General features: G+C 37.6%; 1 protein-coding gene across 1 annotated transcript in view; it reads left to right on the top strand.

Annotated features, from left to right (window-relative positions):
- The window catches only part of LOC110295227 (transmembrane protease serine 11D), a 64,349-nt gene that overhangs the window by 13,208 nt on the left and 31,601 nt on the right, over positions 1-19,540 (top strand). The window contains exons 2-4 of the mRNA XM_021163708.1: positions 14,065-14,186; positions 14,777-14,895; positions 16,347-16,414. Of these exons, the coding sequence (XP_021019367.1) occupies positions 14,065-14,186; positions 14,777-14,895; positions 16,347-16,414 (309 nt within the window). The remainder of the gene's footprint in view (positions 1-14,064; positions 14,187-14,776; positions 14,896-16,346; positions 16,415-19,540) is intronic.

The raw sequence follows: 19,540 nt of genomic DNA, 5'->3' as shown, positions 1-19,540 counted from the left end.
ATGTTTTGAGTTAGGATCTTTTTGCATTTTACATTTTCCTTGATTGTTGTGCCGATGTTCTCTATGGAATCTTCTGCACCTGAGATTCTCTCTTCGCTTTGCAATTTTATAAGGTCCCATTTGTCAATTCTCGATCTTACAGCACAAGCTATTGCTGTTCTGTTCAGGAATTTTTCCCGTGTGAAAATGGAGACATACAGAACATGAAGAAATCAAAAGCATCATCAGATCCTACTACAAAGGGTTATACTCAACACCAATATTCATTTTAAAAGTGGCATTTTGATAACTAAATAGCAATACAATCATGAATATCATAATTTTCAAATACCTGGAAAATAAAGTTGAAAGAACTTTCTTTGAAAATAAAAAGAAGCAAATAACAAACTTACCACTAAATCCAGATAGAAAAATATATATTATTTACTTTTGTATATTGTTTATCATATTTTTATTATATATATATATATATATATATATATATATATATATATTATTTGGGCTTACTTTGGAAAGAGGCAAGGAACAAATCTTCAACCACATCGTTATTTCTTGCTTTTAAACTCAGTGAGCTTTATGTGTTTTTCAATGCCTAAATGGTTTAGAATTCAGGAACAGAATTCTAACATTGTACAGTAGCGCCCTCTAGAGCATATGCTTTGCTCGACCCAGCTAACTAATCAGTTACACTACTAGACAGCCTGATTCAGCACTTTCAGAACAGGAGAACAAGTTCTTTAATAATAGAGACAATGAGGTCATTGCTCTCATCCCCTTAAGAACTTATAATAACAGGAGCTGTGAGGTGGCACAGTGCTTAATATTTGCCAAACAACTGTCACCTTCAGACATCTGATTCCCAGTGCCCAAGTAAAAGCCTGCCTGGCACAGGAACTGACTGTAATTTCTCCATAGGAGTCAGAGACAGAGGATACTCAAGACAAGCTGACTAGCCAGACTAGCAGGGATTTCAAAGCATCAGGTTCCTTGAAAGACCCTGACTCTGTATGTCAGATATACAATGATGGAGAAACTCACACAAAGTCGCTTGACTTCCCAAGCATATGCACATGGACATACCCCAACTCATTCTCACTCAAACACACATGTACACATATCACACTCATATACGCATGCAAAAATATGACTTCTACTTAATGTACATGAAATACCAACATCATAAAGTTCCAGAAGTGTTCCTGTTGACAGTGTCCATATGCATGCAGAATAGGCTTCACAGTCTTACTTATGGACACAGGACCTACCATTTGTGCAGCTCTATAGTACCATCAAAGATAGCCTTCTTAGAAAAACAAATATATTTTGAAACATAAGTTCAGCTACAATAATAAAATACAAAAAAACGCCTGTTCCTCGGACTCTGGTTACCTCTGAAGCTCCAAGAGGCCTGGCCACTTATGGCCTCACTCCCTGCCCCTCTTTTTTTGTCCATAAAGTGGCGTGAAATAACGTTCTTTTTAGTGGTCAGCCTGGCTGGATGGCAGGCTGGATGATGGCCTTGTGAGCCTGGTGTGCACCGAGCAGCAGCTGTCCCACTCCGGGCTTGTGCTAACCACCTGTTCTGGGGCCAGGTTGGGAGAGGAGTATGGCAGGGAGGAGAGCAAAGGTGGAGCAGTCTGTAATGTCTCTGGAAGCCCGCACCTGAGACAGGCCCTCATGAGGCATGAAGCTCAATTGCCTATGTCCCCAGCCTGTGTGGGGACACCGATGCTATTTATTCAGTTTGGGGCAGGATAAAAAAAAAAAATACAAAAAAAGCCGGTCGTGTTGGTACACGCCTTTAATCCTAGCACTCAGGAGGCAGAGGCAGGTGGATTTCTGAGTTCGAGGCCAGCCTGGTCTACAGAGTGAGTTCCAAGACAGCTAGGGCTACACAGAGAAACCCTGTCTTGAAAAACCAAAACAAAAAACAAAACAAAACAAAACAAAACAAAAAAAAACAGATTTTATTTTTAATTTTAGCCCTCTAACATCAATTCAAAGAGTCTAAAGAATGTCTCCACCATAGCAAACACATTTATTGTATGACAGCCTGCTTTTAGACTGTCAGTATTTAAGGTTTTAAAGCACTCCAGACAAGCAGTAAATATCTGAACTAGTCTTAAGAACAGCAAACACTAATACCTAACTCCTTTTACTAGCCTTTCAGCATCTACATTACAAAGTAGGAAAAGCTTATTTCAGTCAATCTATCTTATTTACTGAGTTCTAGTCCTCCAGAAGTATACCCTGTACAATCCCCTATCTTTAAACTACATTTTCAGAAATCTCTAAGCATATTGTAAAAATAAGTCTTGAATCTGTTACAAATTCTCCTGACCAGTCAGAGTTTGTCAATTATCTCTGTCAGGTACCAATTATACTGTTTGCTTAGGGGTAGAGGATACCTCGAGAAGATTTTTGGAGTCATGGCTCATCTAGTAATTTCTAGTCTCATCACAGTCTTCAAGATATAAAAAAAGTCTTCCAAATAGGGTTAGATAAAATTATTTCCCTGAATGCAGAAGGAATATTAATTTATGACTTTCCTAAAAAGACTCATACATAATTTTCTCAGGAATACACATAAAATGAATCATAATTCAGAAAGCCCCCAAGAATGCAACACACAGAGACCAAAATCTAAAAGTGAGACACAGAATAACAGTGACAGTGGCATTCAGCTCAGCTTTGCCGAAATTCCAATGCAGCTGTGATGGCTTTGTGACTTCCACCATTTCCAGTGGATAGGGTTGTGCCATCATTCTGGATAGTGACTGTCTAGGGAACTAAGAATTAAGAAGGAAAAAGATTTTCAAGCAAATACCTAGAGTTTTCCTACATGTCTGATAAACAGAATTGCATCAGCAATTTCATTTTAAAAAACCGAGAATGTATTAAAATATGCAAAATAAAGCAAGAAAATATGTGTCCAGCATGACATCATCAGTGGAGAGATCAGTGTGGACCATAGGTGATGTAGCTTTGTTCCCAGCCCATCTCATTCAGTTCCACATTCCTTTCCTTTTCTTTTTCTTTCCCTCTCTTTTTGTAGTAGAGAAAAGGAGTTACTACAAAAGTGACACCTATTTGAAAAAGCAAATAAGAATAACTGTCCAGCCTATAGCTAAGAACTAATAGGGAAAAAAATCTATCCAAAAATTAAACCTTTGATTGCAAGCTCATTATACCTTGCCCTAAGTGCATGAGCTAATTAATCCTTTACTGACTGATGGCTTCATAAAGTAGGTGTGGTTCTTCAATCCACTGTTTAAATAACCACATACCTGAGCACTGAGCATGAACATTTAGTTTATTTTCATTCATTGCTATAAGTTATTATATTGAGAGTTAGCATTTGCTAGTAAAAAGTTGAGACCAAAATTCATAGCTTCTTCATTTCTATTTGTAAGACATAGTAAAGTTTCACTTACTCTGGATCATACATCACTAAATCTCTAGTCCTGTGTATAAAATAAGATCATGTTATTGTGTTTTTAAATGTTAATTCATGACTGCCTAAGTTTTTTACATACATACTACTAGAACTGAGAAGTGTTTGTACATATTACTGACCGCTTTCATCTAGAAATGTATATACTAGAGTCTGTATTTTTATTGTAGCTGAATTTGGCTATTCATACTATTTTTCAAAGCTTAAGCCCTACCTCTAAGACAATAAGGCATAAAAGATACTTCCTGTCCCAAGAACTTTTCAGCCTAGACTCTCTGTGATGAACACAGTCTATAATATTGTCGTATTTAATAATTATTCTACAAGACTAAGGTATATCCTTTGAAAGAATTCAGAGCTAAGGAGAAAGCTCTGTGGGAAAGGGCTTGCTGTAAAAACAAGAGAACCTGGGTTCAAACTGCTAATACCCAATTAAAGTCAAGCATAAATACAAGGGCCTGTAGCCTCAATGCTGGAGAGAGCAGAGATAAGTGGATCCCAGGAATTTACTAGCAAGCCTAGTAAAAATGGTGAGCTTCAAGTTCAATGATAGACTCAATCGATAGAGGGAAAGACCTGAAGAACTCCTATCCATGTGTATGCTCATGGGTCTGTGCACCTACATATATACATCAGTTATACACACACACACTTTTTAAAATAGGATGTAGTGAAAATATTTTCTTAATGTTGTGAAGCATCTTGGAACACATTTCAATTATATAATGAAAATAATAGAGACATTATAGTATGAAGAAGCATGTCAAAGGACTTCCAGAATATGAAAATAATTAATTTAAAAAACAGAACCACCTAGAAAATATAGCATGTACATCAAATGAAAGACATCCATTTTCCCTCCCAGAAATAAAGCAACTTGTCTATTGTGATCACAAACTGAACTCCACAAAGCCAAAATAACCAGCCCAGGAAGCAACAGAACTTGCACGGAAAGGCTTGCTGGCAACAGGTATTCATGAACTATCATTTGCTCTGCTCCCCTGTCTTAACACTCTCCCACATTTCTTCACACACACACACACACACACACACACACACACACACACGGGCATGCACACAAACACATTACATGATAGTCTTCTGCTTGCATTGCATCTGTATGAGAATGTTAATCCTCCAAGCAGCAGTCTGAAGGACGCTTTGTTTCTGCTTTGCTATCTATAGCTGTGCAGAACAGTGTACAAGTTGTGTAGCTTTCCAGCAGAAGACTTGGATCTAAGGTAAAGCCAGCACTCTCTGCTAAGCTGCCTCTGAGAGGAGCCACGTAAAACCTAAAGGGCACCCCTTTAAAAAGAGTTGTATTTTTCTGGTTCTCGTGAAAACATGTAGGCTCTCCCACTTCTTTATATTTTTAAGTTGTATAGAGTGGTTGACATCACTAAGAAAAAGAAATGTATGTAAATGCAAGGCAAGATCAGAAGAAATGAGAATCCAAACCATTAAAAGAAAATAAGAAATTTTTAGCAGAGTGATACAGATTTTTCATTCAAGTATAGAAGTCTTCTCTTCCATATGAACTGAGAACTCTCTATGAAGCAAAGACATTCAACAAGCCATGACTCTGGGGCTGGCTGCCATCAGGTTACACAATGCCAAGGAATGCTGTCTTCTTTCTTTTTATGAGGTATTCTATGTGTACTTAAGTTTATCAAGGGAAACAAAGCAAAACAAAATGAACAAAAAAAACAAATGAAAGAGTTCAACAATTCAAGCAGCAAATGGGAGACCCCAATTTTCACAAATGATAAAAAGAATGATTTTCCATTTTGATCTGTTTTAAAGTATGGGGCTTCCAAATGAGACTTTGATCAAACAAAGCATTCCTTAACATAAAATAAATAAATAAATAGTTCCCACTGCCTGCCTTGTGGCAACAATCTGCCTGGAGTAAAGACTGAACTAAAATGACTTCATTTGAACATACTTCTTCAAAACTCCAACATGTAATAGAAACATACATCATCTGCATATTCTATAAGAGAAGACCTGTGTATTATGTTTGGATTTCCTATTTTTTTTAATGTCAACAATAGAGGTAGCAAGTTTGATGAGTGTTAACCAAACATATAATTAGCAGACATTCTCCTCCCATCTGATGTAGATCTTGGCAGACTGAACTTGCCAAACCTGGATTCAGATGACAGCTCTGTCACTTACTGGCTCAGTAACTTAATCCCTCAGCTGCTGTTTCCTCGTCCATACAGCACATATTTTTATGAGGATTAAGTGAGATGAGGTAGGAAAGCCTGGGACAGCACATGCACATGGCAAGCATTTACTAGCTGGTAGAGATTGTGCTCTGATTTATATTTGTATACATCGACATTCAAAACTAGGATGCACAATGTGCACTTTAATTTTTAAAAGTGCCTCCAAACTACTACAAACTATTGTAAAATTACATTGAAAATTTTCTTTGTAGAGTCATTTGTTGATTTTTTTCCATTAATAATGCCAGTGTAAATTCCATAGTCTTCTACTGGTAAAAAGACAAAGAGTAAGTAAGAAGATTCAGTGATGCCTTTCCCAAGAGAGTAACCTGTAAGTGGAAATGTGTAGCAATCCCCTTGTTTAACATATGAACTTGTAAAAGAGAGTAGGGGGAAAACAAAAACAAAACATGTAGCAAGCCTTATGAGATCAAGGAGCAGTGGGGGAGAAGAAACTACCCACTGAGGAAGAGTGATGCATGAAATATCTTAAGGATAAGATAACTTAGCCAAGCAACTAAACCACAAACATTTTTCAAGGTCATGCACAGATACTGAGCCTGGCTAAAGCGACTCGGGCAAGTCGGGACAGCACAGAAGATGAAATGGCCAGGGTGATCACCATGTATCATAAATGTCACAGGAAAAGTTCAAATGCAAAAGAAAAGTAGATTCCATACAAGGGAAGGAAAAGAGAGATTTTTCTGTTTTAAAAAAAAAATCCCTAGAAGTATTTTCTGTGCATGTACCAGCAAGATTTTGCTGAAAACACTCTGATATAGCTGTCTCTTGTGAGACTATGCCAGTGCCTGGCAAATACAAGGGGATGCTCACAGTCATCTATTGGGTGGAACACGGGGCCCCCAATGGAGGAGCTAGATAAAGTACCTAAGGAGCTAAAGGGGTCTGCAACCCTATAGGTGGAACAACAATATGAACTAACCAGTATCCCCAGAGCTCGTGTCTCTAGCTACATATGTAGCAGAAGATGGCCTAGTTGGCCATCATTGGGAAGAGAGGCCCCTTGGTCTTGCAAACTTTATATGCCCAGTACAGGGGAACACCAGGGCCAAGAAGAGAGAATAGGTGGGTAGGGGAGCAGGGTGGGGGGAGGGTATAGAGGACTTTCAGGATAGCATTTGAAATGTAAATGAGGAAAATACCTAATAAAAAATTGGGGAAAAAAAGAAGTATTTTCAGGAGTTGATTGGAAATTAATAAAAATTCTATATGCAACTTAAACTTGACCTTTCAAAAGAAGTCATCCCCAAATTCTCTACACTCAAAATTTAAGAGATGCCCAGACTGATCAGTCCCTGGCTACTCACCATCTTATCTAAGACACCATTGTCTTTTACCTTGAATGCTGGATAACCTCCTACATTCTCTCCCACTCCATCTCAGACCTACCACTCCTATAACAGCAACAAGAAGAGCCTACTAAAACAAAGAATCTGATGCTCTTCCTGTGCTCCAAACCTCAAATACTTGCCTCACTCAAATGAGGACCTTTACATGCCCTGCTCCAAATTACTGTCTCTGCCATGACTTTCCCTGCCAGTGTCATTGAATCTGTTTCCTTACACTGTCTTCCCCCTTCCTTCAGCCTCCCAACCCACATGGTCATTAGTCTCACTAATCCTCCCTCCAGGCTGTTTCTCAAATACACCAAGGGGTACTCTGGTTCATGGCCTCCCATTCTCTCTGCCTAGATCATTATTCTCTTGCCTTTATGTCTACTTTACAACTTTTTTCATGTTTATTCAAATGCCGCTTTTGTTAGGCCTTTTCTGGCTTCTCTAACTTTTCAGTGCCTCATACAGATCCATTTCCCACTTCTTTACTTTATCCTTTGTTTTTACCTATTTATCTTCATCATATCTGCCACTCTTGGCCCCATCACCAAGGCTGGATCATCTTCCACGAAGGCCGATTTAAAAGTGAGACATATAATAGGAAACTTAGAAATGACAGAATTTTATTTCTCACAGTCTGGAGGCTGGGAGGTCTGCACAGATTGAAGTATTTGTGTCTGTTGGCCTGCTTTCTTAGTTAAGAATACCCACTTTTTCACCATAGCCTTAATATACACATGAGAAATCCATGTAGTCTCCTGTATCAGGACATCAATGAGTTTACTCTCCTCATAACCTACCCACCACCATCAATTGTCACATGATGCCATATCAGCTTGGAGGTTAAGATTTCACTATAAGAATTTTAAGAAAACAATAGCATTCATTTGGTTTTATTTACTGGGCCCCTAGCAGTTAACACAATCACTAGAACATTACAAACTTTCACCAAATCATTTGAATTGAGTTATTCAAGTTGAATTAAGCTGATTAGTTATAAAATCAAGAAGACCAGCTAAAAGGTATTTGAAGTATCATTAATGAAGCAATTGTCAAATCAGAATTAAGATAGAGATATACAAAAAATAAACAAACAACTTATGTAGTAGAAGAGTAGTTGACTGGTTATCTCTTGTATTTGTCTTGTAATTGAGACATATCCTTGAGGGAAGAAGTGAAGCTAACTCCTCAGTGCCTAATGTATGTAATGTTCATCAACATGAGAAATTGTATGTGCTGGGGACAGGGACTATAAGCTGTTGGTTTAGGTGTTTGTAGAGCATCTATAAGCTATTCAGTGAACACCTGTAAGCAATGGTTCAGAATACTCAGAGAGCTATAGGCCAAGGAGATATCTAATGAATGTTCTACTGGTTGCTTGCTAAAACTATAACATGAATGGGATCATGTGCAAAGACTACATGTCAGAAAAGAACTGTGACTCAAACCATTGTTAACATCATAACTGACTTTTAAAATGGACAGAAAATTCTCAAAAAGTTCAGTATTCACAACATTATGTATATCTGAGCTAATAAGTACCCTGCCACTAAGGTCTTCAGCTACTGTAGATAATATGAATTTATTATCAAATTTTTATTTATCTATAGCTAAATATCAGGCATGTCTATGTACCAATGTCAGAAGTTAATATTCCCATCTAAATATACTAAGATATTTTCAAATTCAAATTAAATCAATTCCTGTATCACATACTTCCTGTGTAATAGCATGCATACATACTACATATAAGACAAGATTTTAGACATTTGAGAAGACAATCAATAGATTTGATTAATCTCATTTTTCCCAAAGCAAGATCAAGAGAGACAGGGAACCCAGTGCTCTTCTGCCCTCTGAAGTGTGTGGTAATTTAGGACATACACCTGAAGAAGTGTGTGTTCTTTCACTGAAATCGCCCTGCTTCCCATTTCCAGTTCTGTCATTCCTGACCAAAACGGATTTACTTTCGAGCTTCACTTTCCCTTTAATCAGAATGGACTCTGTTAGAGAGTTCACGAGACCATTGCTGAGAGTCAGCAGCCCACATGTGTTGTGTCTGATGGAGGCTTTCACAATAAGGCTGTAAAAAAAAAAAAAAAAAAAGGCTGCTGGAGAGTGAAGAAAGAGCTAGGTAACCATATTTACAACAAATAACTTGTTTTTGTTTTAATGAAAGTACTGAAAGTCTTGCTGGTCAAGAATCTGAATCTGAAAATAGTAAACTATTTTTCTTACATCAACTACATCACATGTAAAAATTCAAACAAATGTTTGCAAACATTGCAAAACTTTCTATATATTTACAAGGCTTACAATTCAACTAGAATTACCATGAACTTTGTAATCAGCAGCGTGCAGAGATTTACCTGTGAGTTACAGGGCAGAGACTTCCTAGCTCTTTCTACTGGGTGGAACAATCAATTCTTATGTAACCATCGCTTGAGAGATTAAGGTAATTTAGGCTCCACACCCTTTGTTTCTTGAGTCATATGTCTCATGGTGCTTCCCAGTCTCACAGTTTTAAGATGTTTTCAGGAAACTAAAGGCAAAGTTGGCTCAAAGTCATTCTCATGGGAGACAAGACTCATCCAAACCAAAGCATGTGCTGATTCCGACTTGTTTTTTTGTTTTATTTTATTTTCCTTTTTTGTAATTTTACTTTATTCTTTTTTCTTCTTTCTTTTAAATTTTTTTTTATTAAATCTTTTTTTACAGTCCAGATTTTATCCCCCTCCAGGTCTACCCTGTGCCTGTTCCACATCCCATACCTCCTCCCCGCATTTACAAAAGGATGTCCCCACCCCCACACACCACCAGACCTCCCCACTCATTGGGCCCTCCAGACTGGTGAGGGTTAGGTGCATCTTCTCTGACTGAATCCAAACCCAGCAGTCCTCTGCTGTGCATGTGTTGGGGGCCCCATATCAGCTGGTGTATGCTGCCTGGTTGGTGGACCAGTGCAGAGATCTGAAAGATCTCGGGGATCCAGGTTAATTGAGACTGCTGGTCCTCCTTCCTACTGGGTCACCCTCCTCCTCAGCTTCTTCCAGCTTTTATCTAATTCAACCACAGAAATCAGCAGCTTCTGTCCATTGGTTGGGTACAAATATCTGCATCTGACTCTTTCAGCTGCTTGTTGGGTCTTTCAGAGGGCAGTCATTGATAGGCCCCTTTTTGTGAGCACTCCATAGCCTCAGTAATAGTGTCAGGCCTCGGAGCCTACCCTTGAGCTGGATCCCACTTTGGGCTTGTCACTGGACCTTCTTTTCCTCAGGTTCTTCTACATTTCCATCCCTGCAGTTCTTTCAGACAGGAATAATTATGGGTCAGAGTTTTGACTGTAGGATGGCAACCCCATCCCTCACTTGATGCCCTGTCTTTCTACTGGAGATGGGCTCTACAAGTTCCCTCTCCCCACTGTAGGGCATTTCATCTAAAGTCCTTTTGAGTCCTGAGAGTCTCTCACCTCCCTGGTCTCTGGTACCTAGAGGGCTCCCCCATCTCCTACCTCCCGAAGATGCCTGTTTCCATTCTTTCTGCTGGCCCTCAGGACTTGAGTCCTGTTCCCTCCACCCAATACCTGATCATGTCCCCCCTTCCTCTCCCTGTCCCCTTTCCCACCCAGGTCCCTCCCTCCCTTTCATCTCCTGTGATTGCTTTCTTCTCCCTCCCAAGTGGGATTGAGACATCCTCACTTGGGATCTTCAGTTTGTTAACCTTTTTGAGTTCTGTGAATTTTATCCTAGATAGTCTGTGCTTTTTTTGGCTAATATCCACTTATTAGTGAGTATATACCATGCAAGTATGTTTGGGTCTGAGTTGCCTCACTCAGGATGATATTTTCTAGTTCTATCCATTTACCTGAAAAATTCATGATGTCCTCGTTCTTAGTAGCTGAGTAGTATTCCATTGTGTGTACCTTTTCTGTATCCATTCTTCTGATATGGGACATCTGGGTCATTTCCAGCTTCTATTTTCTTCTCATACAATATATCCTGTTTATAGTTTTCTCTACCTCTACTTCACTCTCAGAACCTCCTCACCTCCCCTCTCCTCAGGATCCACTCCCTTTCTAACTCTCATTAGAAAAGAACAACCAAACATGACAACAAAATCAAAAAAATAAAAATAAGACGAAACAAAAACCATCATGTGAAAGTTGGACACAGCAATGCAATGGGATGAAAAGAGCACAAGAGCAGGGACAAGGGAAAGAGACCCACTTGTTCTCACATTCAGAAATCCCATCAAAATACTAAATGGACAGCTGCTTTACACACACACACACACACACACACACACACACACATGTTGGTATGGGTACCAACGTAGCCACAAAAGATTTGACCTACAGTCTGTCCTTCATGCAAAATATGCTAAGGCAATAGTGGAACAAAAAGTGTGGGAGAAGCCAAAAAATGATTTTATCTAAGGTCCACTCCATGATAAGGGACCCACATCAAATACTGCTCATGTAACCATGAACCAGAGACTAGATTAGATAGCCCAGAGGTATAGCATAAACCAAACACTATTGATTATTGATATATATATATATATCTCAATAAATGGTCCCTAATGGTTCTCGGCTATACCTAACCTTTGGTTTATAACATTCAGGCTTTGTTGGCCTTTAACTTGCTCCCTGTTTTTGATTTCCTCTTATTCCACACTAGATTTTGTTATAGAAATACAGTCTGTCCATAGTTATTCTGCAGAAGACTGGTGCACTGGAAACTGGGTTTTACCCTGGTTCCCACCTCTATATCTTCCTACCAGTAGGAACTAATATTTCCTGAGCTCACAAAGCTTAGATACTGTGGCCTGTGGCCGGATATACCTGGCACAACAATCCTGGAGGTGACAAGTGAATCCACTGATACTCAAAGAGATAGGGAATATCAAAATTCCAGTTTTCTTTCATAGTTAGACTAAGAGAGCCAGTTTTTTTCATTGTTTTTTTAATTAGGTATTTTCTTCATTTACTTTTCCAATGCTATCCCAAAAGTCCCCCATATCCTCCCCCCACACACACTTCCTTACCCACCCACTCCCACTTCTTGGCCGTGGTATTCCCCTGTATTGAGGTATATAAAGTTTGCACGAGAGCCAGTTTTTACCAGTACAGTAAAAACAAAAAAGAAAAAAGAAAAAGAAAAAAAACAAAAACAAACAGATAAAGTACAAGAGATTAGAAAGGTAAGGTTATGTCTTTTATCTTTTTTAAAAATTTATTCTTGGGTAATGCCCTTCCTAGTACACATATTTCAATGCATTTTTATTAAAAGATAGGTCTGATCAGAGCCATATTTTTAATGTATAGTGTACCTAGCCAATAAAAATGCAAGTTAGCAAATCTGCATTCACCTCCAACTTTCATCTAAATTGTCACTGATCCCATCCACAGCCCGTAATGTATAAAGAATCTATTGCAACAGGTGGAAGGGCTCCACTTATGAGTCTGTGAGCTGGACATAATTCAAGCAACCCTGTCATTAAAGTTAAGGAACCAATGATCACCTTAGTCCTTTCCCCCCTCAGAATGTCCAAAAGCAAATAGAAAATGATGAAAGTCAGATTAAAATCTTTCTAAATGTACCTGATTCCTAGTTCTGTTAGGTTTCAAAATATGGAACATAGCCAGGAGTTTGCATGTGCAAAAGATATTTATAAATACCATAAATATTTACAAAACCCCTAAGTATGCCTGACCTTCTAGAGTGTTGTCAGAAACACCAGCATGAAAGATATCTATTCTAAAAGAATTAACAGATCAGCCTGCTTAACTAGAAACACTTTTATCACCTTAACCTCATTTACATAACCCCATTTCACCTTCCAATAGCCTTGTGAGATAGGCACTGCTATGCTCATTTCTTCAGGTAAATGATAACATGATGACCCAAACAAGGAGTTGCCCTGGTAACCTTCCCATGGGAATGGCCACTGCAGTGTCTGTCCTGGTGGAAAGAAAACAGTGAATTAGATTGTTCTAAATGATATGCCCACTGTAATATAATATTGTTTATTAATACAAATTGTTTGGCCTACACTGCACTTAATGAAGTCATAAAAAAAAATGTCACATGCATCATCTCTTATTGGAAAAGCTCTAATCCAGGGGTTCTCCCAACCTGTGGGGTCCAACCCCTATATAGGCTGAACCTTTACACATGGGTTGCATTTCAGATATCTTGCATATCTGATGTTTAAATTACTTTTCATAAGAGTAGCAAAATAGGAGGTATGAAGTACCAACGAAAACAATGGTTGGGTCACCACACATGAGAAACATGTCATACATTAGGAAAGTTTAAAACCACTGCAGCTCTTGGTACTTTCGAGACCCATACTATCATCTGTATTAATGTGAAATAACATCTTGAGGGAAGTTATTGTTATAATCCTCAATACCACCCCTGGCTTCTTTCTCTTCTTTCATACATTCAGGGTGGTCTCTCCTCACCATATCCTTGGTAATGGCCCCGAGTTAAGATGGGTTGCTGTGAGAGAGCCAAATTTGGGGTCTTGGAAGGCCTTGCGGTATGGCAGAATCTTTTGTGGTCACTCTTAAGAGTATCCCATCATGGGATGGGTATTGTGCTGCAGATGCTTAATACGAGTATTGAGGAAGCAGTAACAGGTGGATTCCCATGAGTCAGGCCAGTTTTGTCTACACAGATAGTTCCAGGCCAGCTAGAGGTATATAGTAAAACCCTCTCTCAAAAGGTCAGACAAAAACCCAAAATTACACAAACTGGTAGGAAAATATAAAGTAATTTTCTTATGTTCTTATAATTCTACCAAACAAATTTTAAAAGCCATAAGTTCTATGGAAAAACTCTGAAAGAAAAAATAGGAAGAACATCCTGGTGGGGGTTGGTTCAGGTTAATTTCTAGGAATGTGCTTCTGTAATCAAATCCATAGACAAGCTATGAGATTCAAACACAGTCAGAGGCATGGAAAGTACTCATTGCCAAGTGAACTGAGTGATGCTCCTTTGTTTTATTCCTGTTTCAGGCCAAGACCAATGCTATCACCATCAAGATTCTTCACTCCCTTTGCAGTAGCTTTCGTTGTCATAATAACGGTAGGCCTCCTGGCCATGATGGCAGGTCTACTAATTCACTTTTTAGCTTTTGGTAAGTACTTTTCAGGTTAAATAGTTAAATATGCTCTCAGGTTAAAAATGTAGTCTTCCTCTTCTGTCTATATCTGTTTCTGAACATGAGTTAATATTATTTAGAATTCTTCTCTAAATAGATGGTCATATATACATATATATCTTTTCAATGACCATTTTAAGGTTTTGCTTGGTTGTTTTTGGGGGAGGGTGGTGCTTTGAACTTTTAATATACAAAACTATTTAATTTATTAATAAATTTCTTCTTGCTAATTTATGAACAATAATCTATTATAAATATCTATTAATGACTACTGAATGAATAAATCAAGATTATTTAGATATACTGCTAATAAAAATTATAATATTTCTGTATAACTTTGGAGATACCAATATACGAGTCTGATTTCTTTCACCTTAACAATCTTAGCTTTATCAATCTTTTGAAAACCCAAAAGAAAATAACTACATTATATGTATATTACATATAGATTTTTCTTTCTTTTAAGGAATACTATTTTAATTGTATAACTTCTCATGATACTGTACAAAATAAAAATTAATCTCTGTTGTAACATTAGAGTAATCATGTTTTCCTTTCCTCTCCAGACAAGAAAGCTTACTTTTATCATAGCAGCTTTCAAATCCTAAACGTTGAATACACTGAGGCTTTAAACTCACCAGCTACACACGAATACAGAACCTTGAGTGAAAGAATCGAGGCTATGGTATGTTAATACTTGTCTCTTTAATGTTTTTATTGTGTTTTTTGTCCTTTTATTGAAAACAAATGAGATTCTTCTCTCATACAAAACATCTGGATAACAATTTCCCTCCCTCTACCCCTCCCAACCTCAACCTCACCTCTCCTCTTGCCCAACTACATTTCCTCTACGTTTCCTCTTCAGAAAAGAGAAACAATACGTGCATGCACACACATACACACATTCGTGCATGCACATATGTGCAGTGCACATACAGACCAGTGTTAGAGAAGATAGATGTGTGCCCACATACCTCATTTCCTTTCTTCCTTGAACGTTGAGCTTTCTGAATCTTTGAATTTCAAGAAAGTAGGACAATATGATAATAGACAGTAAAGAAAACAGCATCTCTATTACTAACCTCACAGATAACAGAAAGCAGTGCAGCTGTCAACTAATGTCAACTAATGTTTCTGTTTAAAATGCAAAAATGTGAGAATTATACTTTAATTCTATTTGTAGTGCTTTTAAATGACCTACTAAAATGTTATGTATAATGATGACCACTTATATTTGTTGGAATTTACTTAAATGACATATAATTCATATTAGTTCTTTAAAATCATAAATATGACTGGTGAGGATTCTAGAGTATTCTTTAATATGAAAAGATTGTTAGAACTGTCAATCATGAGGAAAACACAAAATCCTTTCTTCTTCATTGTTTACTTGATTTTTCCCAATGTGATAAAATATCAATAAAACAGGTTGTAAAACCAAATGAATATAAAAATGAATTCATTTGAATAGTCTGAAAACTTGATCAGTTATAACCCAAGCATCTAATAAACATAGTTCTGAAAAAACTGGCTTCAAATCCTAGAATAATATAATTTTCAACATGTGCCTAATTCCTCATTTCTATATTCTTGTGTTGACATACACAGGGGCACAGCCTCATGTTATAAGTGAAAGCAATCTATTCTCTATTTTAAAAACACAGTGTACCTGACCCTGCACTGCAGGGGAACTCTGATGAAGTATATTGCTTCTTCCACCCCTTCAGATATTTCATCACTAATCATTCTAATTAACTTTACCCTGATTTTGATTTCATTTATTTAAAACACAGTCACTGTGTACCATACACATATCAGAAGTTGTAAGATAGAATTTCCCTAGTGACTTGAGTGTGATTCCCAACTACCTAACTCATAGCTACTAAATCATATATCATGAATACTAAAGGCATGCCCTCTCCAGATCATCTGTGCTTAATACATACAAAATAGAAACTGCATCAGAAGTTTACACCATCTGCCTATATAGGTCCTATGCTATCTGTGACAAAACGAAGCTGACCTCAGCTGATAGATTTCTACTTTTCATCACATAAGCCGCCATGTCACAGACATTAAAATGGAAAGAAGAGCCTGCAATTACCGTGGGATTATTTTCCCATTCTCTTTCTACAGATTACTGATGAATTTCGAGGATCAAATCTAAAAAGTGAGTTTATCAGGACACATGTTGTCAAACTAAGGTAAGTGATACCTTACCAAAAACTATATGTACAAAGATGCAATTTAGAATATTTGATTTCTGTTTGCACTGTGGCTGTTAAGTGACATGTTCATGTAATTGTTCTAATACTATGAAAATAATGGGAAAATGAAGCAGCTTAAAAGACAAGGTAAGATGCTGTATTTATTCTGATATTGATATAAATAACCATATCACTTCATTCTTAGTGGGAGAAAGAAGACAGGGTATGGGAAAAGCTGATAATGAAGGGCACAGTATGGGGCCATGTTACTGTGTAAATCCACTAGATATCATAGTGCAGTCTGTATAAACTGTGTCTCCTGAAATTGCACAATACTTGGGATGTATTCATCCAAGATCAGTACAACGTGCCAACACTAAAAGTAAGTTTTTGGCTTCCAAGAATGTCATAATAAAAGGAAGATAATGTAGCAAACTCCATGACAAGTCTGTCATGGACTAATAACAGGAGTGGCTGGATGCAGACTTTGTGGGAATCTGCTACTCATGCCTTGGTTACTATGTGTTATCCATGTGGTGTGATAAAACAGGCTTTTCCAATGAGAACAGTCACACTGAGTAATCGTTCCAGAATTGTCTTCAGTGCTCACGTTGCTCAAGTCTTCAAATGACAATGTGAAATTTCATTAATATGCAAAGATATTATGAATTTATTCTCAAGCATTGTTAACGTCACAAAAAAAAGAGGCAAAATGGTGATTAAATTGAGTTTTATTGAGGAATTAGAGGATGGGGAAGAAACTATGGGAAGAGTACAGGATACATTTCTACCTGCTCAATATGCATTCCTTTGGGCGCCTTGTGTTTATACTAGCTGTTAACCCTCAGAGTTTTAAGCCAACATTGGAGGAATAGAAGGGAAAAGCCTTTCTTTTCCTTTCGTTAATTTCTCACTTGCCACAAATCCACTATTGTTTAACATCTGGCCACACTCCAAATTATGAGGTGTTCTTGCCAATTTCATCAACAGCGTCCAGATCATGAAATCCAGGGAAAACATTTTACTTCTACTCTTGGACCTCTGAGCACCAATTAGCACTGTTGGATTGTTGCTGAAATATCATCCTCTGGCTCTTAGATAGTCATGATTTTCCTGCTATCTACCTAGATATCTTCTCTCTTTCCTTAGATATCTCTAGTGTGTTCCTCACATGTTAAACATGAGTGTACACTGTGAGCCACGTATCACAGTTCAGTCACTCCTTTCACTGACTTCAGGTCCTCTGTTGATTATCTGTTGATTCATCATGAACTTGTATCTCAGACATGATACAACTGTATTTTTTCATCCACAGATATGAACAAATGTAATGATATTTTTAGACAGCATTAATATACATAGATCTGTACCTGTCTAATCATCTCAATCAAGTGCGTTCATCCAAAGAGCACTGTCTGTCTCAGTGTTGGCATCACCATCAACCAGGTGCTTATGAAAGAAATCTTGGAGTCTTCTTCAAATCTTGACTCTCTCTCAGGTCCACATACCCAGTTGCCTAGTCTTCAGCTTCGACTACTGAAATATCTCTCAACTCCATAACTTTTTTTTCTGAGACAGGGTTTCTCTGTGTAGCCCTAGCTGTCCTGGAACTTACTCTGTTGACCAGGCTGGCCTCAGACCCAGAAATCCACCTGCCTCTGCCTTCAGAATGCTATGATTAAATGCGTGTGCCACCACTGCCCAGCAACTCCATAACTTTTAATGTAATGCAACCATCCTTTTCAATATTAGACTGTAACAGTCTCCAAATGCATCCTTCTTCACTGAATATCTCAAACACAAACATTGTTTGAAGGAAAAATCCAAACATACTATTCTCTTAATTAAAATAATTCTAATGTAAATAATTTGGCATTATTATATATGAGAAGTTTGATGTATTATGTTTACATTTATTTACTTATAAATATTCATGTTTAGTTGTTTATTATATAAATAAACACATAAATAGAAATATTTGCATTTTAAATAAGAGACATTTTAAAATGCAATAGATTTATAGGTACATATCTATAAATGGGTCCTGATACAAACATACACAAGTTATATATGCAAACATAGTAGATGTATATCTTATACAGACATATTTATTAAGAACATGTATATCAAAATGTAATGAAATTTTTCTTCCTAATTTTAAGAATTCCAGAGCATTCAAGGCTAAAGGTAAAGGGCTCTACCCCAGTTGCCTTGTACCTAGTACAGGATTATTAAGGTGGCAAATAGCAGTTTCAAGTTTAAATGCCAAAGACAGGAGTTACTTGGAGGTAAGGACTCTGGATGGTGTGTTTTTATTTGAAAACCATGCTAAATGGTTTTCTACCATCACAAATTTTGCTACCCCTAGGAGTGGTATTCTCCAAGAATGAAATGTCCCAAAATATTAAGCCATCAGAACATAGGTAATAAGCAACATGCCTAATGCACCTCACTTAGTCATTTCTTATTTGTGTTTAAAATCTCAGATGGAACTTCACTGCTACTTCCCCTAAGATATTTTAGTAAAGTACATAAAATAGTTATTCAATGCCTATATCAACCATTCCTATTCATCAAATTCAACATTTTATTACCTTTTCTCAAGAAATCAAAACCTAACATTGTGGTTTAAATCTCAATTGTACCCCACTCACCGCCAACACTATTGCCTCTTTCACCCACAGTTCTCATCGGTTAAATGACTGTTTCAGACATGCTCACCATGTGTCAGACACTCAATTCCATTCTAAGTATAGACACAAAGGACAAAACTGGGTTTCAGTTTTGGTGGGGAATGTATTCCCAGGAGGGAGGTCAGATGATAAGGAACAACAAAAAACCACAGACGTGGGTCAGATGAAATGTTTCACAGAGGTAAAGAACCAATACGGGACTGAAGATCCTATGAGATTAAGAAACCTTCTATGATGAAATGATATTTGAGCAGAAATGAGGAAACAATAAAGATGAACTTTGAGCCAGGTGTGGTGGCACACGCCTTTAATCCCAGCACTCAGGAGGCAAAGGCAGGCGGATTTCTGAGTTCGAGGCCAGCCTGGTCTACAAAGTGAGTTCCAGGACAGCCAGAGCTATACAGAGAAACCTTGTCTCGAAAAAACCAAA

Source organism: Mus caroli, chromosome 5 (assembly GCF_900094665.2).
Source record: "Mus caroli chromosome 5, CAROLI_EIJ_v1.1, whole genome shotgun sequence".
Classification (NCBI taxonomy): domain Eukaryota; kingdom Metazoa; phylum Chordata; class Mammalia; order Rodentia; family Muridae; genus Mus; species Mus caroli.
Note: the sequence above shows the minus strand (reverse complement) of the source record. Positions and strands in the feature narration are given on the sequence as shown.